General features: G+C 44.2%; 2 protein-coding genes across 5 annotated transcripts; one reads left to right on the plus strand and one right to left on the minus strand.

Moving 5' to 3' along the window:
• Positions 1-1325: 1325 nt before the first annotated feature.
• Positions 1326-9783, plus strand: LOC130382409 (glycogenin-1-like). Its single transcript, XM_056590138.1, has 7 exons — positions 1326-1476; positions 2585-2720; positions 3260-3434; positions 3732-3894; positions 6025-6151; positions 7074-7299; positions 8144-9783. Exons 1-7 carry the CDS (start codon positions 1344-1346, stop codon positions 8372-8374), a joined length of 1191 nt encoding a protein of 396 aa, XP_056446113.1. The 5' UTR covers positions 1326-1343; the 3' UTR covers positions 8375-9783.
• Positions 9405-24812, minus strand: hltf (helicase-like transcription factor). 4 transcript variants are annotated; one of them, XM_056590133.1, is made up of 25 exons: positions 24368-24812; positions 23850-23951; positions 23435-23601; positions 23155-23279; positions 22467-22555; positions 22287-22358; positions 21781-21972; positions 21375-21449; positions 21090-21126; positions 20369-20426; positions 18619-18689; positions 18248-18346; positions 17443-17532; positions 17236-17327; positions 15665-15823; positions 15157-15289; positions 14686-14821; positions 14130-14309; positions 13446-13561; positions 13008-13192; positions 12385-12510; positions 11845-11957; positions 11418-11598; positions 10896-10976; positions 9405-10380 (listed from the first exon to the last, which is right to left on the minus strand). In XM_056590133.1, the coding sequence occupies exons 3-25, from the start codon at positions 23584-23586 to the stop codon at positions 10237-10239; spliced, it is 2706 nt and encodes a 901-aa protein (XP_056446108.1). In that variant the 5' UTR covers positions 23587-23601; positions 23850-23951; positions 24368-24812; the 3' UTR covers positions 9405-10236. The 4 variants fall into 4 exon arrangements, with proteins under 4 accessions (XP_056446108.1, XP_056446107.1, XP_056446105.1 ...); XM_056590132.1 differs by having other exon boundaries at positions 9406-10380; positions 17443-17526; positions 23850-24052; XM_056590130.1 differs by having other exon boundaries at positions 9406-10380; positions 23850-24052.
• Positions 24813-24881: the final 69 nt, after the last annotated feature.

The raw sequence follows: 24881 nt of genomic DNA on the forward strand, positions 1-24881 counted from the left end.
CTCCACACACACACACACACACACACACACACACACACACACACACACACACACAATCCCTGTAGTCATAATGTAGGTTCATAACAACACACAGGCTACTTCCATACCCGTTCTCTTACGGCATCCTCGTGGAGCTTTGGCTCTGTGAGCAGTCAGTATGGGGACGATCCACTGGTGCCCCGTTAGGCACAAGCTAAGGAGGTATTGCAGTCGAGTCTCCGTAAACAGGTAGTCAGCAGGTACATGTGGCCCTGTCAACAGGTTATCAGAAGACACGGGTGGCCCTATAAACAGGTAGTCAGAAGATACTCCATTTGAAGGTCTGTAAACAGGCAGTCGGACGATGCTCCACTTGAGTCAGAAGACAGTCCACTTGCCACTATAAACAGGCAGTAGTTTAAGACCCTCCATCTCTCTTTGGGATCTCCTCTCCATCTGACACCTGATCAGCACAGTTTCACTCCACAGGTTCTCTGAGGCTCTCTGGTTTCTCTCTCTCTCTCTCTCTCTCTCTCTCTCTCGACACTGACCTGAGACCAGGGCCATAAGACATAAGAGTTCCTGTGTTTAGCTGCACTGTTTGGTCTCAGCGATCTAGATCAGCTGCTTAGCTCACGCACCGTGGAGGAGAGCAGGTCTGGGGCTTTTCTCTTAGCCTTTGCATTATTCAGTAACACCTCGAGCCCACATGCTTGGGGAAGTTGAATAAGGTGAAAGAAAACAGACCCAAGGAAGAAGCATAACAAAGGCAAAGCAACTAAAATAATAATTTAGCTCTACATTACCACCTCTAATATGTATTATCTAATTCAAGTATAATCTTCTAAATAAGCAATGTGTTGATCAAGTTTCACATCAGATATGCAACAACGGCAGGAATAAATAAACATATATTGATAGGTTAAGATTTCGGTTCCTCTTGGGAGGGTTGCGTGAACCATAAAAAGTTGTTCCCGCCGGACAACTTTTTATGCAACTTTTATGCAGAATTTTTTATTTTGGAAAATGTCCATTCTTTTGAATATGATTCATATTGGATTAGGCCTAATTGGTATTTTGAAGGGTGATGCAACATTTCGCCACTAGATGACGCTCGCTTTACGCCTCATCTTTTCAGTGGGCATCTCTTTAGGGTTGTCTTACTGTAAATATAAAAAACGAACAACCAATGCATTATATCCCTCTAAAACCTTCCTGGGCCGAGAGTAATATATATAATGCCACAAAAGGAAAACAACGACCTTTAAATATATATTTTGTTATCGAGATATAATGAATGGAGGAAGAGGGCAAAAGCGAAAGAGCAGGGGGCATGTATGCTGTCACTGATCACGTGATCCGGAATGTGGAACTTAATTCCTGCGTTGGACTGCTCCCAGCTGCTGAGCATCTGCCAGCTGCATATCAAAGGTTTCAATCCGAATCTTACTTCTTCCTCGGGGCACCGTGCTGCCTGCTCACAGAAAACCATGGCGGGTGAGATATACTAGAGGACAATGGAGTCACACACAAACGCACGCACACACACACATTCACAAAACCCTTCTAGTCACATAGACTACTGACATGGCGCTTCGGATGCGCAGGTCGGGTACTATTGCTTCTTTACCCATCGTCGCGGATTAAGTTATGCTTAAACGTTGCCGGAAAAACGTTGGTTTCTTTCTTAAATGGCAAGGTATATATTGTATCTAATTTATGCGTGTGACATAGGCGTGGGAACGCGGGGCTTGCTTCGCTGGGAACCACAGTGGCTGAAGGAGTCAGTGCGTACGTGCGCCGTCGCCAGTGGCCTTGTTGGGACGCGCGTAACGTTTCACCGTGGCCAGTGAAGCGCGAACGTAATCGGCGTTTCCGTTGCATTTTTAATAGTTAAATAATAATTAAATAAAAACTGGAATGCTGTCAAATGGAGCTCAGTGGATAAAACTATTCTGGTCCGGTGTTCTCTTTGCCCGCAATAGGCTACAACATGCCTATTAACAAATAACTGAAACGGAAACCACCGTACCCGGGTTTTGCAATACAACTTCTGATAGCATCATACGTTGCAAGCGTCATTGTAACACTTTTTAAGGTGCGACCTAGTATGTTAGCGTTATCCTTTCACCCTACCTTTAGGCACCCTGAATGTACAACGTGTTAATACTAATAATAATGAAGCCTAAGGTTTATATACCACATTTATTTATAGCAAATAGCCTAAATAGTTATAGGTCATAATCAATGCTCTATATAGCCTAGGCTAGACGAATAGTAAGTCTTAAAAACAGTGTTGTAGACTTTTGGTCTAAAAATAACTGTCTCTCTTTAGAATGCAATCTAACCTATACTTTTTAATATATTTAACATCAATATGACATACTTTTACACTAATAATATGCTGCAACAACCCAAGTAACGTAGAATAGAGAGATCCTCAATGATGTTACCTTGTATGGAAAGTTATGAAGGGGAAAGGATGGTATTTATGTTACAACTCACGATTGGTCATTACTCCAACCTCGAATTTGAGTGTGTTTAAGTGCATTCACTTAACTATGTATATGCATATGAGTGTGTGTGTGTACTTGTGTCCATGCAGACCAAGCATTTGTGACGCTAGCAACAAACGACAACTATGCCAAGGGAGCAATGGTCTTGGGGCAGTCGCTACGGAAACACAAGACAACCAAGAAACTTGTGGCCCTCATTGGGCCCCATGTTGCTGAGCCCTGCAGGTAAGACCGCTGGACCCCCTACTTTGTCACACACACACACACACACACACACACACACACACACACACACACACACACACACACACACACACACACACACACACACACAGTGAGCTAGGAGGGTGTGTGTCGTGGGTCATTGCCATACAAAAATGGTGGAGTTAAGACTGCAACTGTGATTAAGGGCCATGCAAATACAATTGACTTGACGTGACTCTGAATAGCCCTCTGGTGTCCCGAAGCATATAAATCATTAAAGGTGACACATTATACCACCAGGAGTCTGACTCTTCTGACATCACAAGTGGGCGTGTCCAACTAGATGTATGCTGGATAGATCAGTTTACCAGCCTACCCAGTGGACCGTAGCAAACGATGCTCATCTATCCAGCACACATCTCGGTGGACACGCACACTCGTGATGTCAGAAGAGGCAGATCTCCAATACGGTTTGTAACGGCTAATCACACTCACTCCTGGTGGTATAATATGTATAGTATGTATACCCTTAACCACGACGATGACACTTTGTGCCGCAGGCGCGTGCTGGAGTCGGTGTACGACGAGGTGCGTCTGGTGGACGTGTTGGAGTCCGGGGACACCGCCCACCTGGCCCTCATGAAGCGCCCGGACCTGGGGGTCACCTTCACCAAGCTGCACTGCTGGACCCTCACGCACTACAGCAAGTGTGTGTTCATGGACGCAGACACCCTGGTGGGTCCGCCTCCTCCAGTCCCACCTACACCGTGTTTGGCCTCCAACGCTTGGCCAACGGTCAAGATGGATTTATGCATAGGCTGACATTTTATGACTAATGATATCAATTTTGTATATTTAAATGTGAAAGAAGGCCATATTGTAGTTTTAAAGAAAACATTTTTGTCAGTAACTAAGGTGTAGTCACCATGTTACATTGTAATATTGCGATCATAATCTAATATTGTATATTGTACCATCACAATTATACCATGGATGCCAACTAAATCAAATATATATATATATACTTCCCAGGTGTTGTCTAACATAGATGAACTGTTCGAGAGGGAGGAGCTATCGGCAGCTCCGGATCCTGGTTGGCCAGACTGTTTCAACTCCGGGGTGTTTGTGTTCACGCCGTCCAATGAGACACACGAGAAACTGCTGGCATTCTGCAGTGAGAACGGCAGCTTCGATGGTGAGACCCAAGTCATTCTTAAGGTTCACATCCAGGGTAGCATCTGTATTTTCGGCACAGTGTCTAGTATTTATCTTTACTTTGTGAATAACTTCGCCGCAGTGCCAACATAGTGGAGATGTGACGATGCCATCTTTGGTCAGTATTACTAAAGAGGATGTAAAGTGGTCTAGTTGACTGGGTTCTCTCTGGATTCTAACCCCAATATCCGCATCCTTCCTATTTTACTTCATGAGCAATATGCCTAAACCCTTACCTGCTCATTACTGAGCTGTATCTGAACACAATGAGTCGCTTTGGATAAAAGCATTGGCTCAATGACAACATTATAGATCAGTCACACGTGGTAGTCACAGCCCACGCACCGCCCATCCCGGCGGCCACCTGTTCCAAGTGAATCCTCTGTGGGATTACTCCTGGGGGCAACTATGCCTCCGACAGGGGCGGGTCTTTGCTCTTCAGCACTGGGTGTTTTTATACTCCGAAAAACACACAAGCATGCACACAGACGCACACACACTCAGACATCCAGAGAGACACACACACATCAAGACACAGACACGCACGTACACACAGACGGAGATAGACACACACACACACACACACACTGGTTTAATGGAAGATGCCGTTTATGTGTGACTTTGTGCCGCCTGCCGGCAAAGTGTGGCATTACCCTTAAAAGCTATTGTGTTGAGTAATTTAAGAGTAAATGACACTGTGACGTCATGGAACGACTTCTTACACACGTAAAGGGAGGTGTCCTCTATCTGCATGGCATGGTACCAGTTCCTACCTCCTTCTGACGCAGACTGCTGATCGATTTAGATCATCAGCGTTTTGCTTAGCTTAGCTTTTATTCAAGACAAGGAAAGACTTCTATTTTGGAAACATCAACGAGATCTCCAAATCAGTACAGTCAGAAAATGCTAAAAGTCTGCTTCTTCTCCTGTGAGTAGCTCTTCTCATAAGAGTGTTATAGACTGATGAGTGTCAGACCTATTAATGTGCAGTAACTCTAGACCTAGTCTCCCAACGCGTGACAAAGTTACCCTCCACCCACCTTCTACGCAAACCTTCTGTTAACAGTGCACTGGGTGTAGCCTGACGTACCTCCTTGTTATTAGGATTATCTTTCTCTGTTCCGACTAACCCCCGCCCTTTACAGGCAGTGGAACAGAAGCTGTGTGCAGCACGTGGCAATGTGTGGTGTTGTGTATCAAAGTATGAGTGTATGAGTGTGTCTGTGTGTTAGTGGGGGGGGGGGGGGAGGAGAGAAATGTGTGTGTGTGTGTGTGTGTGTGTGTGTGTGTGTGTGTGTGTGTGTGTGTGTGTGTGTGTGTCTGTTACTCTGTTTGCCTGTCTACTTAAGTTTGTTTGGTTGAGTAAGTGAATGGGAGATACATTTGCAGGTGCATAAGTTTGTGTGTGATGCTATCTGTGTGTGATGCTATCTGTGTGTGTGTGTGTGTGTGTGTGTGTGTGTGTGTGTGTGTGTGTGTGTGTGTGCGTGTGTGCGTGTTCATACTTTAATGGATGTGAGCAAGTGAATGAGAGAGGGATTGCATACATTTGCAAGTGAATGCGCTATGCTGTGTGGAGGCCATGCATTCTTCCCTGGCTGCGCTGTCAACATGGCTCTCTAGTTTCTATTAATACTAGTCAGAGAGGCTAGGAGCGCATGCAGGATAGGGAGCAGGTATGGGTAGGGCGCAAGTGGGGTTAGGGTTGTCAAATACAATGTATTTGTAATGCCCTTAAACACTGTTTCGATGTCAAAGGGCTTCCCCGGCCTCCATTATAGAGGCGAGCACATGTATACAGCCAGGCGGGTCTGACAGGTATAAACACGTTTGAGAAGGAACCCTGATGGCTATGAGTGCAATAGATCAGTAAATGGTAAATATATAAATATACAGTATATAAATATTTTTCCTTTAATCAAAATTACTTTAAGGGGATCAACGTTTTTACATATTTATATATTCACTTTGAAAGAGGAGTTCATCCTGCTTTACCCGATAATTACATGTTGGTTATCTTTTCCAACCGATAACTGCAGATCTATGTCTTACTATTTGACATGATATATATAGTGTGTTTGCGTGTGTGTTTGTGTGTGCGCGCCTGCAGGTGGAGACCAGGGGGTTCTGAACAGTTACTTCAACACCTGGGCCACCGCAGACATTTCCAGGCACCTACCCTTCATCTACAACCTCAGCAGCATCGCCATCTACTCCTACCTCCCAGCCTTCAAACAGTCAGTCGTCTCACACACACACACACACACACACACACACACACACACACACACACACACACACACACACACACACACACACACACACACACACACACACACACACACACACACACACACACACAGCAAAGTATTGGTGAGCATTCATATGTACAGAGTACAGAGATGTGAATTTAGACACTGAGATAAAAAAAAGCAGCATTTCTAGGACTGAACGGGATATATTATCCCCATGGTTATGACCCAACCCAAATTTGTGATACTTTTGAGTTATTAAGCTACTATCGTTGTGTATGAATGTTATTATGAGCAATGTTGTCTGATGCGGCCATGAACATCAACCACTGCAGAGCAGAGCTCAACAAAATCACACACTTCCCCACAAGTGGCTCGCCGTCTTCACGTCGAGGTGATTAGTTAAAAGTATTTGGATGTAACAAGAAGAATACCACTTGCGTTCAACGCAGAGTGGAACGTTCACAAAACCTTTATAAAAAAATATATATATTTTAGGTTTGCCTTTTAAAGCAAGTGGCGTAAACCTCAGTCAAGGTAAATCTCTCTATCTCTGTGTGTGGGGAGAGAGAGCATTGGATTACAAGGACTTGGAACAAACCCACTCAGACAGAGTCAGCCGCTGTGTTGTTCACTTGTTGGCCGAGTCTGCTCTGTTCGTTCAGTCTCTGGTTTCATCTCGTTTACGTCCAAAACTTCCAAAATTTGTTTTGATTCCAGCGACGGCATACATCATACAATGGCTGTGTGCACGGCCAGGAAATGACATACCCCAATAACCTGTGATTCAATAAAATAAAATAAATGCAGAAAATAGAGCTTTACTAAGTGTTCTTTACTACACACATGACACCTAAACCTTCCCTGCAACCTGACTCTGTCGTGGTGTGATTTCTCTCACTCCAAGGTATGGCCACAAGGCCAAGGTGGTGCACTTCCTGGGAAAGGTGAAGCCCTGGAGCTATTCTTACGATGCCCAGAGCGGAGAGGTCAAGGGTCACTCAGTGGCGCCCGGCCTGTGCGAGGTGCAGCCCGACTATCTGCGCCTGTGGTGGGAGTTTTACTCCAGCGCTGTGCTGCCTGCTCTGCTGGAGGCCTATGGAGACACACCCTTCAACACAGGCTGTGTGGATGTAAGTTGGCTGTGTCTTTCAGTTCGTGTGTGTGTGTGTGTGTGTGTGTGTGTGTGTGTGTGTGTGTGTGTGTGTGTGTGTGTGTGTGTGTGTGTGTGTGTGTGTGTCAATCGTAGCTGATTGTATGATCCCTGTTATCTTCATTATCGGCAAGCTTTTGTGTATGAAATGTGGCTGGGATAAATTGTTTGCCTGTTCACATGCAAAGCAAAGGTAGAACTATGTGTATTGGCCGTTTCTATGGAGTCTATTTCTATGGAGTTTTACCTATGCCTTAAAACTAAATCAATTGGTTAAAAGTGAATGGAAATAACATTTGAATATATTTATTATTTATTTAATGAATTTCTACAGATAACTACATTTTCCACATAAAAAAAAATAATCATTCAAATAACTTATTCATGCTTATTGGTTCTGCCCTGTTGACCCATTTTGGTTTTCCAAGATTTGTATCCCAGAATATCAACTCAATGTTGACTTATCACCTTCTGGATTTTTTACCTATAACTGTGGGTTATAGGTAAAAGTTCTAGAGTTTCTCTGAAAGAGAACGTTTTACCTTGTAGCTCACTACCACAAACTCTGGTCATCCGAAAAGGAAGTTAATCATTAATAGTTCAAGGGAAACTAAAGAGCCGTCGGACATGAATCTGTAAATCGCGTGATGGCAGTGTAAAACATTAGGTATTGCACTTTATCGCTGGGCCAGCAACATGAATGGGAATCTCACAGGAATTCAAAGGGAAACTTTGGATTTCTCCTTATAAGGCTGCTGGCTCTTGGCCCCTTGTTGCACATCAGTTCATCCGTTGTTTCCCTGTATTTTTTTTGTCTCATCTAGGAGAAGTCCCATGAAGAGATAAGGGAGATCTTGACATCAACATCCCATGCCGCCTCCTCCTCCACCTCCTCTTCTTTTGCACCCTCTTCTTCTTCTTCTTCCCCTCCTCCTCCTCCACCCAAGGTGCCCTCCGACGAGAGGAAGAAGCGGTGGGAGGCGGGCCAGGCGGACTACATGGGAGACGACTCCTTTGTCCACATCGAACGCAAACTGGACTCCTTCCTCAAGTAACACTGGTGGAGGAGTAGAGCGAAACGAAGGGAGGGAGCGACGAAGAGAAAGAGTAAACTATTGTAGGCTATGGTGTTCAAGGAGGGCGGGGCCATTCCACAGCCACCCCAACCAATCAGAAGAGGGATGAGATACTTAAAAAAAATAAAGTATGCTCTTCGAGGGCCTGAGCCGCCCTGAGTTCTGTCACTGTATGTGTGTGAGAGAAAAGTAGAAAATTACCAAGAGTTAACAAAGCAATGGTCTTAAAACTGCTGCTTATGTAGAAAATAACAGATTAATATATTAACAATATAATCAGTCTTCCAGCAGCTGGGAACATGCTAAAAAGCAAAAGCAGCTACCAACCACCACCAAGATGCATTGGACATCGGGAACAAAAATATTTCCAGGAGGCTTTTACTTTGAAGGAGATCACTCGTAAATATCGTATCACTACATGCTGCCAATCTCCAGTCAGTGTTGAAGGAGCATGACCACTCCCTTCTTCAATTGATTAGATAACTGGTGTGAACACAAACCCAGACCAGCTTGTGTCCTCACGGTGGTCCCACCTCACCACTGTATCCCCCCTACACCAGCCCTCCGTTAGTCCTGTGATGTTTTGCATGGCAGAGCTTCCCTCACTGAATGAAACTCTACAAATGTCAACACTGAAGACGGGAAATTTTTCTTGTATTGTGTCCGTGTTAAGATGACAAAGGTTCATATTATGCAGTTTATGGTGTGATCCCAGTCAACCCCTCCCCTCTTCTGCATGTACTTCAACCTGCACAGCAGCCAAACCTCCAGAGAGAATATATATTTTTGTGCCATGATCCAGTGTTCTTTAAGTGTTATAGTGTGTCGTAACCAGCTGCCTTACCGCTGTTCACTGTTTACAAAACCCTTTATTTACTCTTATTTACTAATACTGCTGCTCGGATGCAACGATCATGCCAAACTCCGCTTCTCGGTTGCTAAAACCCCACAGAAATGATCCCCTCCTTTAGTAGGATCCCATTGTCTGAGTGTAGTGGCTAGGGTGTCCGACTCCCAGCCGAAAAGTACGCAGCCTAACCTGTAGGCGTCCTTCAGCAAGATACCCTAACCCCCTTAAACTGCTCCATTAAGGACCTAATTGGGAATTCACGAGAAGTCGCTTCAAATTAAAGCGGATACTAAATGACGATAAGATAAGTCGTTCAGAATATGCCTGGAGGCTGAAGTTAACCACAGCACTGTGAGATGAGACAGACATGCACTGGGCTGTCTGTTACTTTAACTGTACTTCTTTTCTGTCTACGCAAAAAGTAAATAAACTGGCGAGTAGCAGTGGCTCTTCACACTCTTGTCTTTCTGACCTGAAAGATGCAGAATTCGTAAAAATAAAAAGATGAATTTCAGGAAACTATGTTTTCATGAACGTTTATTGCACGTTGGCGTACATGTGGTGAAATGGAACATAGTTAGATCATTTTTCCAAACCAAGTAATGAAGTTGAATAGAAAGATCTGGTGTGCATTGTTCTGGTAAATCGAAAGAAGAAACATTCAACCAGACATTTTGAATTGGCTTATGAACACACAACTCTTGTTTCCTTTAAACTACGGTAGGTTGATTGAAATCACAGTATGTTTCAGATACATTATTACACCCTTGTATGGCTTAAAACAAATGTGAGTCAAGAAAGAAAGAAAAACGACAGTCTGCTAGATAACACTGTACAGTACGCATTAGAATAATAACAATGGCAGAAAGGCCATGTGTTACAGAAATAGTACTGCACAAATAAAATAACAGCTACATTTCAATTACAAATGAAACAATGAGGAACACCCGTTGAGAAAAAATAACCATTGGCCATTGGCTCCTCCCACCGCCTACAGATCCATCAGGGCTCTGATGTCATCAATGCGAGAGGCTTTCCTGTCAGTGTTTTTCGAGCCAAAGGCCTTCTCCACCAGGTCCTGCTTCCCCCTCTGGATTTTGACCATGTTCTCTTCTACCGAGTCTTTCACTATGAACTACAACCGGACAGAAGCAGAGGTATCATTCACAATGAACTACAATCAGACAGAAGCAGAGGAATCATTCACTATGAACTACAATCAGACAGAAGCAGAGGAGTCCTTGACAATAAACTACAACCAGTCGGAAGCAGAGGAGTCCTTCACAATGAACTACAACCGGACAGAGGCAGAGGAGTCCTTCCCAATGAACTACAACCGGACAGACGTAGAGGAGTCCTTCACAATGAACTACAACCGGACAGACGCAGAGGAATCCTTCACTATGAACTACAACCGGACAGACGCAGAGGAATCCTTCACTATGAACTACAACCCGACAGATTCAGAATCCTTGCTAATGAACTACAAAAAGGTAAGGCACTGCGTTCGATGTCCACACTGCCCAACTGTAGGCCTTCTGGAGCAAGATGTTGTACCCCTACTTGCTCTTTAATGATCTGTATCTGAATCCACCAAGTTGCATTGGATAAAAGCATCAACAGTAACTATGAAGAAGTATTTTTACTCACCTTGGTGACAAAAACCTTGCGTGTCTGGCCCATGCGGTGACAGCGATCGATGCACTGCTCTTCAGCCGCGGGATTCCAGGCCTAACACAGACACAGTTTGTATGCGGTATACTAGAGCTGTCCACTGGACCAAACACATTCTCTGAATATTGTTCTCGAAAAAATAACATTATATATATATATTTTTTAATTGCAATAAATTATTTGTTTTGTATAGTCCACAGGGGCGCACAAGAAGGGCTGCACAAAGGCTTAAGTAGGTCACATCAAGTGGGTATTGGAACATTAAACTGAACATCTCATTAACATTAAGTAGATATTAAAAACCAGACAAAAAAGGCCAACTAATCTTTGCCGTTTTATCTAACTTAAAAACCGCTGTGAATAAAGAAAATAAAAAGACCAGAGCTAATGTGTTCTGCACTCCGTGTGCTGTGCTCGTAAACATTTTGAAAACAATGATTCTACTTTTTGTCGCGCCTCAGAATTGAGGCAGATTGCATCTTCCTCATTGGCACTCACCGGTTCCATGAGGAAGACGCGAGAGGCTGCAGTCAGGTTGAGCCCCACCCCTCCCGCCCTCAGAGACAGCAGCATCACAACGGGGCTGTCGGGGGCGGAGCTCTGGAACTCCTGGATCACCTGGGCCCGCCTCTTCTGGCTCAGGGTGCCGTCCAGACGCACAAAACTGAAGCCCTGCTCTCTACAGAGGGAGACAGGACAGATGACGGAGGCTGCTCTGATGTCTGTACAACTAGGGATGCACCCATTCCACTTTTTCTCAGACCAAGTACAACTCATCGGGTGGTTTTTGAGCAAGTACATGAGCTAGGCCGAGTACTGGTATAGGTGCCTGTCCCTATTTACAACCGAATAACAAGGCCGTAAAGGCTCCAGTGTGTTGATGTCAGAGTGAGAGTGAGAGTGTGCGTGTGCGTGAGAGTGTTACCTGAGTGGGGTCTCCAGTATGCTCAGGAAGCGTGTGAACTGAGAGACCACCAGACTCTTGATGCTGCTGTCCTCAGAGCGTATCCGGACTAGGTTTCCCAGCAGTGCCTCCACCTGAACAGACACCACAACCACAGACCACATCAGTCACATGCCGGTACGAGCGCATCACACAACCGCGTCGTGGGTGGCCGTTGGGCTGTTCGAGCCTGTGGGGTGTTACGATGAGCCAAGAGAGAACGTTACTGTGGCTTTGATCTGAAAGGGCCATCTTATATTATAGTCCACCTTATACTGTAAGGACGGGACATGGCAGGGATATGACAATGATTTATGAGTGCCGATACGATGTACGGTGTATGTATTGTGATTCTGTCAGTGGACAGGATAAAAAATAAATGTTGAGGTTCTACAGGGTCGTTGGTGTCCTACATTATATTAACGTAGTATAATGATAGGGTAACGCAAGATCCGTTCATTCCTCTGCAGTGGTGTGTGGGGGGGGTAACAGATGGGCTGGGCGGAGCACCGAGGGCCGTACCTTGGAGCTGGTCCTCCACCCCTCCCCGTGGGCCCCGTTGTCCTCCCCGTCCAGCTCCTCCGGGGGGACCTCCACCAGCTGGCTGATGGAGAAGGGGCTCCGGCACAGCGGGCAGCGCGCCCCCTCCTGGCACACACAACCACACGTCCCCATGAAAGATATAGATCCCAGTACTTTGTTAAAGGGGACATATTATACCACCAGGTGTGAGAGAGTGTGATAAGCCGTTTTGAAATTCAGCCTCTTCTGACGTCATAGGTGGGCGTGTCCACCTGGATGTGTGACGGATAGATGAGCAACGTTTGCTACGGTCCACTGGGTAGGCTGGTACACTGATCTATCCAACACACATCTGGGTGAACAGGCCCACTTGTGATGTCAGAAGAGGCACATTTTCAAAACTGGTGGTATACTAGGTCACCTTTAACTTCACATTCGTCGATATAACAATTCATCATTAGGCGTGGAATATGTCTATTTTTTTATACATTTCTTTTTCGTGTCCATTTCCTCGTTTGGCACTTTAATATCGCAGTTCTGCCCGAAAAGTGCTTCAAAAAGAATAAAAAGGTTGATTGATGCAAAATCATGACAATGAACAAAAAATCAAAGTGTGCACGGACCTGCTCGCTGGCAACCACCTTGGCGATGCAGGGCCGGCAGTAAACGTGCGCGCAGGGCGTGATGACGGGCAGCCGGACCGACTCCAGACACACGGCGCACTCCTCGTCAAACCCGCTGGCCAGGACGCTCCGCAGCTTCTCCACCAGGCGCTCCCGCAGCTCGGCCGGCGTCCCAGCAGCACCTGCTGGCCACGAGGAAGAAGCACCCATCAGGAGAGTTGTAGGCTACTATTATGTTTACAACGTACTGCCATCCGCTGGCCAATAGACTACATTGCACCCAAAACCAATATTAAGAGATGATGATGATTTTGATTTAGCGGACTGTGAAATCCTTTTGACGGCCACCAAAGATTTTTCACCGTTAGAAAAACTATGCCGACTATTCTGACGAAAGTGTTTTAGCCATAGAGCTACAGGGAGTGGGTGGTGACGTACTCAGGTCGGAGGTGATCCTGGCCAGGAGGTCAGGGTGACAGCAGTGCTGCCGCAGCCTCATCAGGATGGCCAGCACATCGGCGTAGTTACTCAGCACTGTGCCCACAGCCATGTAGCTGAGCACACACACACACACACGCACATTTTCAGAGTGAACTCTATATTAACTTGTTTTATAGACTGCACTAAATATTGGAATATATATCTGAATGACTTTATGAATATTTGCATTATTTGAAAAGCAAAGGCAAAAAACCTGGGGGGAAAAATAGCCTCTATTTTCCCCACCAGGTGTGATGTGGATAAGCCATTTCACACTTGACCGTAAAGTGACGTCCCGTGTGGCAGTGACCATCCAGATGTTATGAAAAACCTTTAAAAAAGGTGACATATTATACCACCAGGTGTGAGTGTTATTAGCCCCGACTAGCCATTTTGAAAATCTGCCTCTTCTGACATCACAAGTGGGCGTGTCCACCGAGATGCATGACGGATAGATGAGCAACGTTTGCTACGGTCCACTGGGTAGGCTGGTAGGCTGATCTATCCAGCACACATCTAAGACGGTGGACACGCCCACCTGTGATGTCAGATGAGGCAGATTTGCAAAAAAAAACAGCTGGCAACGGCTAATCCCACCTGGTGGTGCAATACGTCCCCTTCAACGTGATTCGAGCACTCCACCTGCTGATGGTGCCCTGTCCCTCCAGGCGGGCCAGCTCGTACTCGTCCCTCTCCTGCTGCGTCAGCTCCACCTGCTCCATGCAGACCGACTTCTCGGGTAGGGCCACCAGGGGGCGCCCGTCGACAGTGCTGCTCTTGGTCCTCCTCAGCGTGATGCACCGGACTATGGTCTGGAGGTTGCTGTGGTAACACACAGCAGAGACGAGTCGCTACCCGGCATCCAATGGCCTGACCTCAGTCCAACACAACATCTCTGTGCCGTTATCATTTTGTAGTACAATTTGTGTGTGTGTGTGTGTGTGTGTGTGTGTGTGTGTGTGTGTGTGTGTGTGTGTGTGTGTGTGTGTGTGTGTGTGTGTGTGTGTGTGTGTGTGTGTGTGTGTGTGAGAGAGAGCAACAGAATAGAAGTCAAAGAAAAGTGATCATGAGCAATAACGGCATCACTGAGTGTGATTGAATTTATTGTTATGCCACTGTGGTCTTTTTATCTCAGAGGGTGTGGGTGAGTGTGTGCGTGTGTGAGTGCGAATGAGTGCGTGTGTGTGTGGTAACGCACGACAGGCCAGCACGGTCGCCCTGGGAAACCGGCCTCTGGATGATTCGGTTCCACCACTCCTTGATGTCGAAGGGCTTGAGGCGCAGAAAGGCCAGCAGCATCCATAGGTCCTTCAGGCTGTTCTGGATGGGAGTTCCTGGAGGGAGGGGGGGGGGGGGGGGTGAGCCTGAAGGTCAGCACATCTCTATGGAGTCTGCTAAGAAGTAGTATCTTTCAAATACAGCCATTTAGCAATTAGACACTTTAAGACATTGTTAATTGAGTGTATTCAGATGTTAACAAGTAGGGCGTGGGCCAGTGGTTCAAAGATGACTTCAGGTTAGGCTATGGACATTTGGGGGGGGGAATAAAATCCCATAACGTCTCAGTTGGGAGTTGGGCACCGGGTTGGGTTTAACCCTTTCATTTGGCAGTAAGAGCTCCAGTGCTTATCCCCAGTTGGGGGCTCTGGGGGTGAAGAACCGTTCTAACCTGAGAGGATCCAGCGGCGCTGAGCTTGGAGCTGCAGCACGGCCCTGCCCATCTGGGTGTTGGGGTTCCGTATCATGTGACCCTCGTCCAGCACCACTCGAAGCCACTGGGCCGCATGCAGGGGACTCGTATTCTGAAAGGACCGACAGATTTAATGTCAGCACATTGCAAGGTTCTATCGTTTCCGCAATCCAAAACATTCAACATCTGCCTCCTTTAAACAAGGGGCTGTAGTAGAGCAAGATTTAAAAGCTACACAATTTCCTCAGCTATTAAGGAGAAGTAATGTTCTGTGATAATATCTCTTTCAAGTTAACTGTGCCTCAGTGTGATGCAATTTCGATTTCAGACAGCAGGTTAGGCAGCTTCTTTTTGCAACCCCATGCGTCTCCTAGATAGACTATCCTGTCTATCGGGCTCTACTTCAGGGAGTTTTAACATTTCATGTAGGGTAGTTCGGGGTCTTGCCTAACAAAACATTTATGGGGACATAGGGGCGACCGGAGACCTTTGGGATGGCCACAGCATGGTCGGCAGCGAGGACGTTGTAGGTGGTCAGCACCACGTCCTGGGAGGCCAGGAAGGACGCGCTTCTGTTGCGCTCTGGCCCGTAGTACAAGTAGACGCTGAGCTGCACGTCGGCATGCACGTGCTGCTCAAACTGGTCCTGTTCACAATAAAGGAGCACACATGGGAGGGGGGGGGGGGGGGTGTGAGTAGGGCTGAACGATCGATAGTTTGACCGAAAATCGCGATCTCAAGCATTACGATTTTGGGATCGTCAAAGCTGCGTTTTTTTTTTTTTTTTTTTTTTTTTTTTTACAAAAGTGCAATTATTTTGATGCTGATGAGCCATTGAAGCAAGTTTACTTAAGAAGGAGGGCTCCCTTTTTATTAGACTTTTTTGGTTGTTGTTTCTTAGGTACTTGAATAAACAGTCTTGCATTTGAAATCTGTTGCCAGCAGTTTTCATTATTGCATTACCTTAATGGAATTCATTGGTTATATTAATTTATACTGAAACTTGATTTAAAGAAAATAAATCGTGGTTGAAATCGAAACCGCAATCTCTACCAGAAAAATCGCAATTTCAATTTTTTCTAAAAATCGTTCAGCCCTAGGTGTAAGGGAGCTTTTTGATTGTGTTTGTATGTGGTTTTTCTTCTTTGTGCATGCGATCCTATGCGCATGCGTGTGTGGGAGGGAGTCAGTGTGTTTGACCATGTTTGATTCTGTGAGTGCATGCGTTTGATTCAGTGTGTGTAGGTGTGTGTGGTCCAGTGTTTGCATGGGTTTGTGATTTAGTGTGGCAGCGTGATTCATTGTGTACAGCATCTACAGGGCCTTCAGGCTTTTCTGGATAGGGGTTTCTGATGAGGGGGGGACTCCACATCACTGGAGAGATGATCACGACAACTATGCGGTAGTTACGATGAAAAATTGCTATTAAGCAAGCAATCTATTTAGACCTAACTTAAATGTACTTCAGCGGTAGGGCTGCTCGATTATGAACAAAATAAATCATAATCACGATTATTTTGGTAGATATTGAAATCACGATTATTCAAACGATTATTTTTGAGTTATAAAACATTTTGTATTTATTCAGCAAGTCTCTCCCAAAAGCACATAGTAACTGAGGATTTTGAAATTTCGCCTTAAAAAAATTCACAAAATGGTCCAAAAGAAAAAATTCTAATCTACATTAATTTACAGATATGTATCCGGCTGTTCTGCATTTGCTATGAAACATTTATATATATAAAAAAAAAAACGTTACCTTTTTTTTTTTTTTTACTCGATTATATTCGTTTTGTGATTGTTTGACGCTCAAATCGAAATCGTAAATCGATTAATTGCCCAACTCTATTCAGAGGTTAACAAAAGAAGCGGGTACGGGTTGGGCATCTGGGTCAAGGACGACTTCGGTTTATGCTATGGACATTTGGGGGCCTCGAACCCAATACCCAATTTTCAGTTGGTGGTTGACCACCCACCGGATACGGAGCCAATTAATAATATTGACAAAAAACCCAGTAAGAGTGTTTGGGTGTGTGTGTGTGGGACACAGAGCCTTACCAGCCAGTTGCTCAGCACAGAAAGCGGGCAGATGATGAGTGTAGCTCTGGCTGAGAGCTCCGCTGCGCTTTCTTTGATGCAGGGCTCCGCAACTACACATGCATAAATAAACACACGATACAATAACCATTTACTACTACTTCATCCACAAACTCATTTCCATAAATAACATTCAATAAACCGTAGCTAACGAGCACGGTAACTCACCTTCTTTGGGAACAACGGCCTTCTTCGCTGCACGCTGCACTCTATTCTTGGTTTTCGCGCCAGATGTTGATTCACACATAAAGTCTGGGTCTTCAAGCAATGCAGAAGGACAAGCACATGGACAGACAGACACACAGCTCAGTCAAGAGGCACAACTCCAACCACAAACGCATACATTGATTGCTTCCGAATATCGGCTTAAAGACATTGAACCTTATTAGAATAGTGTATTGGCAGCCTTGTTTAACTCCCCGCAAAAAATAAATCTGGGTTAATTCCCTCATGTCTGCAGTCAACCTGTAGGCCTCCATGAACAAGAAGCCAAACACCGGAACGCTCCTCCATGATGAGGCTACACATTCACTTTTAAAAAAGGTACACTCAGTATTTTTTTTTAACCTGGACCTAATTAGGGTTGAGGTTTAACAATGACGTTTTCCTTTAAGTCTCTTGCGCTAAATAATATTAATTGGCAAGTAGTTAGTACACTTTTTCCACATTTCTTTTTTGGATTGGATCACTCAAGATCAAAAAGGTGATGCATGTGCACTTACACCATATAAGCAAAGTCCCGGTAACATACGTTCTGTAACTTATGTGTTGGAAAAAACACTAAATATACAAATCATAGATGGAATAAGAGATTTAATTTTGTGTGAAAAGAAAAGTGTATAGATAAAGATATTGTTAATAATTTAATACTGATTTATCATGGGAGGGGGGGGGCAGATTAATCCTGATTAATGAGTTTAATCATTGGTTTATTTTATTATTTAGTAATGATAATTAGTAACTGATAACTCACCATCTTTGGGAACGGCTCTCTTGTTCTTTGGTTTTGTGCCAGTTGTTGGTCCTCCCAGCACTGTCGCAAAGTCTAGGTCTTCAAGCATCACACTGGGCTCTTGACACACACACACACACACACACACACACACACACACACACACACACACACACACACACACACACACACACACACACACACACACACACACACACACACACACACACACACACACACACGATAAGTTGAATGCCCTCCAAAATCTAAAACAACAGCAAACTCATAGAAAGACATCTGGTTTTACAATCCTAGAGAAAGAGTATCCACCCAGATGTATGATAGTGTTCACTTAGCATCCTTTTAAAAGACAAAGATATCAAACTACTCACTTTTCTTCTTCTCGTCTTTGCTCACAATCGGTACTTCCTGGGTTTCAGCTGGCGTCTCCACCACCTGGGGACTGACTCAAAGAAGTGGAACGGATATTAAAAATAATTTACAATAAATGTATAGACTTTGAAAAGGTGCAGTGTGTAGAATTTATAGGCATCTTGTGGAACAGTTTTCAACTGAATTTCTAACATTTTAACAATTCATGACATTTTGAATTTGCATAATGAGCAATGCTGTATATGAAATGCCCCACACACCATGGTGTCCGAGAACCGTAACCCTTGCCCATGCGCAGAGATCAAAATCAGCTATTGCCAAGGTGGAGCTCCCCACTACCTCACATATATACGCAAGTGTCAGACGAAGCTAAACTCTGTCAGACGCAGCCCTCAACATCAACCGCTTGACAGACGGAGCTTCGCACATTCCACATATAGCTCCTCATATAGCATAGGGGTGTGCCAAATAATCGTCATGACGATGCATCGCAATTCTAATTTTCACGATCTACTGCATCGATTGTTGACGCCAAGAATCGATTATTAATTTAAAAAAATGATTTTTTTTTTTTTTTTTTTTATATATAGTTTTATAAAGCCTATTCACTTTTTGTGGCATCAGTTTGTCCTCTTATGTTTATGAAATAATATTGTTGTTATAATGGCAGCTACTTCCAAAAGGGGAAATGTTTGAATGTTTTCATTTCATTGGTTTAAAGGACCACTGAGGCCATGTAAACGGCACTGATTATCCTTATTTTGTTATTTTAAGTTTTATAGATCCTTAGCACTTCTTGTCAGTGTATCCAGTAATAGTCGTTTCAATAAATACAGCTATGTATGAATTGAGTTGCTTTGAGTTATCAATTGAACACACTATCCAGATCATACACAGCCACTGGTAATGGCTTAATTTTTTTTTAACAGTGTTCAGTGAAAATTCGCAATGCATCGCAATAATTCAAGAATCGCGATGCATCGTGATAGAATCGCATCGTGGCATGTGAATCGTGATACAAATCGAATCGTGACTTCTTTGGCAATACCCACCCCTAGTGAAGACCAGCTTGCTCTGTCCTTTCATCAAAATATCCTATGTGTTTAGAGGAATCCATTATCATGGAGTTTGACTTTTTAATCCAAGTGGAAAATTGTGCACTGAATGAGAGTTTGCGAATGAGGTTGATTATTAAAAATGGGTGTGAATTCTTTAATACACCCATTTTTTGGAGACTTTCATTTTTGAGTTTTTTCTCGCTCTTGGATAACTATCCAAAACGAGGGATGACACCGTCCACGGTTTTGTCTTGTTCAGGTACCGCAAGGCAAGTAAACAGTGTTTTGTTGCGTCTACTGCTATCGACAATGATCAATAAATACAATAGATAGTTATATGCACTCAAAAGCATAGAGTACTTATATAGTACTTGTAGTCAAAGACGATGAAATCATTTCCGAGGTACCTAATGCCACCATACACAATAAAGTCAAGTAAAGACTATTGTTTGCTCCCCAGGACCAGTCTACCTGAAGGAATCCTTGTGAAGGATGTCTTACCCCTTCATAAAATAATCGGGATTCCCTGCAAAATGATTAGGATAAATGACTCTTCTGGATGTGTGTAGTGTGTAGTGTTTTCTCATAGCAGAAGCTCAAGTTTGAATAGTTTTTTTGTATTTGTTTGGTTTTGCGGTTTGGAGATTCACATGTCAAGACCTTGTGGACAGTTGGGAAACACTAGCCTCACCTGTGAGGCCGTCTGGAACCACTGGGTGCGCCGCCTACTATTGTGCTGTCCACACGTCCTGGTACAGGAAAGGAATCCCATGAATTACTGTCAGTCAACATTAATGGAAGTTCAATTCAATCAGTGGTGAAAAAAATATCATGGTATAAATGAAAATGATCATGGTTTATATCACATTATGACACTGGGAGGTGCTAGAATGCAGAAAAAATCTAAACTATTCATTTTTTCTGACAATGCTGGGCGTCTTTGCTTCATTCAAGGATCATATTTCAATGTTTAAATGAGGGCATGGTTTGTTCAAAACGTTCTACCTATTTATGATAAAGGAACGGCTGAATCAGGCAATACATTCTAGTTATAATGGCATATTTCTCCTTTTCTGGCGATTGATCATTCAGAATAGTGTTTTTTCGTTTTTCATTCTCTTGAATAGCACTAGAGCCTGCCCTGACATACAGCCACACTATTACTTACAGCCCTATTTAGCCCTTTTATTTTAAAATGTTATATGGCAGCACAGTCCCACAATTACATTATTTTAAGAGAACTCTGGAATGCTGAGTGTAGGAGTTCTGACCCCGTCTCAAGTGAACAGGTCTTCACTTCTCCCAAAGTGAAGACCGGCAAATTCATACCGGTGTACTTTCTATACGATTATACTGTCCACCCCCAACTAAAAACGTAGGCAGGCCAACACAAAGTCTGGAACAGTGATTACCTTCAGATCTGGAGGGGGCTGTTTCAGTCAGCCCTTCCTAAAATGGGTCACAAACAATGATGAACAGTATGTTTGTGAACAAAATGCACATTATTGCAGAAGTTTTATACAGGAATTCTACGGAAAAACATTCCATAGCAATATTATTGAAATGTTACCAAGATTATAGATCTTAAACTCATAAATTCCAGCGTTATTACCTGGACATTAGCAGACTGCTTAAATTGTTATCCAGACTACTATAACACAATAAATACAGGAAACACTTGATATTTGGAAACGTACATATCTCTTCACTGGAAGAGGCATTCCTTGGTGGAAGTTGGTGAGGATCAGGGCGATGGTGGTCAGAGTTTTACCCTGAAACACAGAGAGAGTCAACGGCTTGTATCAGGAACAGGCCAAGAATTGGTAGTTCAAAGTGTGACTCCAAAGTGTAAAAACTGTGGAATACAACGCCCGACACAAACTTCTTTAGTTATGCACCTTCCCATTATGCACCTCTTTATTATTTTACGAAACTTGCTTGTGCAGCATTTTTTAGTGGTGGTATATTTTCTGTTCTTCCATTGTTCTCCGCCTTGTGAGGCGTATCCCGTGGGCGTATGGGATGAAAGCGTCTGATAAATTCCAAAAATTAAAACAAAAAGAAAAGTCATGTAGGCTCACTCTCTTATTTTCTCTCACTCACCAAGCCCATGTCGTCTGCCAGTATGCCCCCCCGGACCCTCTGTGGCCGCTCCTTGGCAGAGAAGAAGGTGAGGCTGTTGTAATAGAGCCCCCCCCTCTCCTCCCAGAAGGGGGGGAGCTTGGAGCTGTTCTCGCAGGCACACATCCAGGACAGGGCCTGCTTCTGGTGGGGCATGAGTGACGTGCTCACCGACTGAAACAAACCAAACCAGGGAGGGGATTCACCGTGATTAAATATACCCAATCATCATCAAAATCATCACATAAGATAAATAAAGCAACTCCTTTATTTTCTCAGATACAGTTGTGAAGGAAGAGGGAGAAGAGCCAGTTACCGGACTTCTCTGCAAAAACACAGCAGAAGCAGGACAAGAGGGGGGTCCAGAGACGCAGAGAAAGCGGCAAGTACGTGAAGGCCACTCAGATCAGAGGAAGACTTTGAATAGGCTCGGGCCAGGCATCATTCTGGCAAGCCTATAGTATGGTCTAGTCATTTAAAAAACCCACCTCGGAAGCTTCCTTCTCTCCATCTTTACTCTCCACCAGGACGTCAAAGAGATCGTCAAACGCATTCTTCAGCTGCGGGGGTGGAAAAAGAGTTTGTTGTTGTTATATTTTTTGCGTAGATTTGACGATAAATCCACCTGACATTTCTGATCAAATGAGTCCCAGTCGAGATGTGCTGACCTCCTCGGCTGACAGCGGGGTGGTCACAGGTTTTTTAGGCAACCGTGCACGTCCACCTTGCGAGCCATAACTTGTAGTCATTGCGACATCTGGCCATTAAGGAGTTGTACAGAAGGACCATAAAAAAGACAGCAACATTAAAAAATATATATATATATTTATTTTTTTAAATAAACACCTCTGCTCTCTCCTCCCTTACTTTTCTCGACATAAGCTTAAAGAAATATTATTTGATTTTCGTTAGAAATTGCCATGCCATCCGTCAGCTATGGGTGAATGAAATGCCAGACCACTCACAGTTTACCGATCATCTTCCATGATCAGTTTGGGTATTTCAACTTGCGTGTCAATCACAGGTGAGTTAATTGTAACCCTTCTAAAGGGTGGAGAAACATTAGGGAGCAGAGAAGGTGGGGATGGTTCTTTACTCTCTTCTGGGCTCTCTTCAAAACTCTCAAATATTATCTCCAGCCACTTCAATAATATGGAGTCTGAGTTTATGAAACTTTTAAAATCTTTAGCATCTGTTGAGGGGTTTTGATTAGATTTTTGCTGCACCACATGCGCAACAAAAAAATGCAAGAGGTAAACTATTCAACTTTATCGATTGTTTGAATTATACCCTGCCTGTGTGGGGTGGAGACTCTGTCTGCATACGCAGATGATCGCATGCACAGTCCGTCCCTACCGGAGTTAAACTTGAAGCCGTGCACGGCCATGCGTTGCTTGAAGATGGGATCGTTTTCCTTGGTTCCCCAAAAGGACAGAGTCACAGGCATGTTGAAGGCGTTGTTGGTCCGATACGGGACCACCCTTATAAGACACGAAACACAGTCATAAATGCTGAGATACTGGATTTAGTTATCGTCTCCGTAACATAGGACATTATGCATTGTTTGGTGATGCAAAAAACAAACCCTTCAAATCATAACCATTTCAAAGAAAACAAACAACAACATTTTAGTCACCCTTCAACTTTAACGAGGTTGCTGTCCATAACACCGGCCATGGCTGCTGCAAGCTCCTTCTTTATGTGGCCCACCTGGTTTCCATCGGCGTTTGTAACCATCACTGCATTGCGGTCGTAGGGGTTATTTGGCTGGCGCACCAGGGCAACCATTTCCCCTGGGTTAACCTGACAAAAAGAACATTGTTTAAGTAATTTATTTGCAAATAATATAATTATATTATAGTTAATATAATTAATTATGCATCCCCAACTGCATCCATAATTAAGGCTAAAATACACTCCTCTGTTGAATTTAAAACCGTATATTGATAATGTTAGAGCAATGCCTGCATTTATGTTTCTGGATCTCAGCCAAGTCAGCCAAAAGTCCAACAGTTATACAACAGCAGTTTGTTGACGTAGGGGTTACTCACCACTCCAGTGTAATGCCGAATCCCCACCACGCTGCCCTGCAGCTGACCAAACAGCACGCTGCCATCGGCATCTGGCTCCTCGGACGCCGCTGCCCGGATCGCCTGCGAAAGAGACTCTGCGCTCGACTCAGAGCGGTCGGTAAAGATATTGACCTCAGGATGGCTATGCCACCCAAAGCGCCGCCTGTAGGAAGCCATTGTGTCTGACAGACAGACAGACAAGAAATAAAAATAAACACACATGACACATCCAACGTGGCCATCTTTTGTTTAGAACATTTTGAAAAAAGCTCACATTTAAAACTGGACTTATTCAAAATCCTTATCAGAACGTACTTGGAACACGTTGGATATATAGATTGGATATAAATAGTGGTGTCTGTCTGCCTAATTAGCAAGAGGGGTAAGCCAATTCCCAGCTAGTCTATCAATAATAGTAGGGTTCGTAGGTTAGCTATACCTTTACGACTCATTTTAGCAATGCCATGTTCTCTTTTATGGTATAATAACAATAATACCTGTAGCCTTAGTGGAGTTTGTTGACAACTGTAGACTTGCTGGACTGCGTTGACACGTTTAACTTTTCACCTTGTTTTTGCCGTTTTCTTAAACTGAAACGTCAACCTAACTAGTTTGGTTTCGCATCCAAGCAGTTACGCGCCCTCTGCCTCGGCTGAATTCTGACCAATGGGCGGCAAGGAACGACCTTTGTTCCGATTGTGGGGATGCGAAGAGAAGAATCTGAATTGTAGCGTTATCCCGGTCTACCGCAACGCATTGTCCGGTCTCTTACTGCCTCTGAACTGAGTACGTCAGTTAACAGTCTCTGTAACTAGAAAAATAAGAACATGATAATCATATCAACAATAGCGGCGAGGAGAATGAATGTAGAGTTTGTATTGCCATAATGTGTTCAAAGCAATATCCGAAAGATATAACGGAAACGGATATCCCTCGATCAAAAGTCCCGCCCTTTATCGTCTCTCGCCAGTCGCGACTGAAACCATGGTACTGAAGTCCCGCCCACCGTAA

The sequence above is a fragment of the Gadus chalcogrammus genome, chromosome 5 (genome assembly GCF_026213295.1).
Source record: "Gadus chalcogrammus isolate NIFS_2021 chromosome 5, NIFS_Gcha_1.0, whole genome shotgun sequence".
In the NCBI taxonomy this organism is placed as follows: domain Eukaryota; kingdom Metazoa; phylum Chordata; class Actinopteri; order Gadiformes; family Gadidae; genus Gadus; species Gadus chalcogrammus.

Coding starts and splice junctions, on each gene's coding strand:
- LOC130382409 (XM_056590138.1), top strand. CDS start 1,344: ATGTGGAACTTAATTCCTGCGTTGGACTGCTCCCAGCTGCTGAGCATC. Junction 1,477..2,584: donor CTCACAGAAAACCATGGCGG/GTGAGATATACT, acceptor GTGTCCATGCAG/ACCAAGCATTTGTGACGCTA. Junction 7,300..8,143: donor TCAACACAGGCTGTGTGGAT/GTAAGTTGGCTG, acceptor TGTCTCATCTAG/GAGAAGTCCCATGAAGAGAT.
- hltf (XM_056590130.1), bottom strand. CDS start 24,047: ATGGCTTCCTACAGGCGGCGCTTTGGGTGGCATAGCCATCCTGAGGTC. Junction 15,824..17,235: donor CTGTGCTGAGCAACTGGCTG/GTAAGGCTCTGT, acceptor TATTGTGAACAG/GACCAGTTTGAGCAGCACGT. Junction 15,290..15,664: donor ATGCTGTGGCCATCCCAAAG/GTCTCCGGTCGC, acceptor CGGTCCTTTCAG/AATACGAGTCCCCTGCATGC.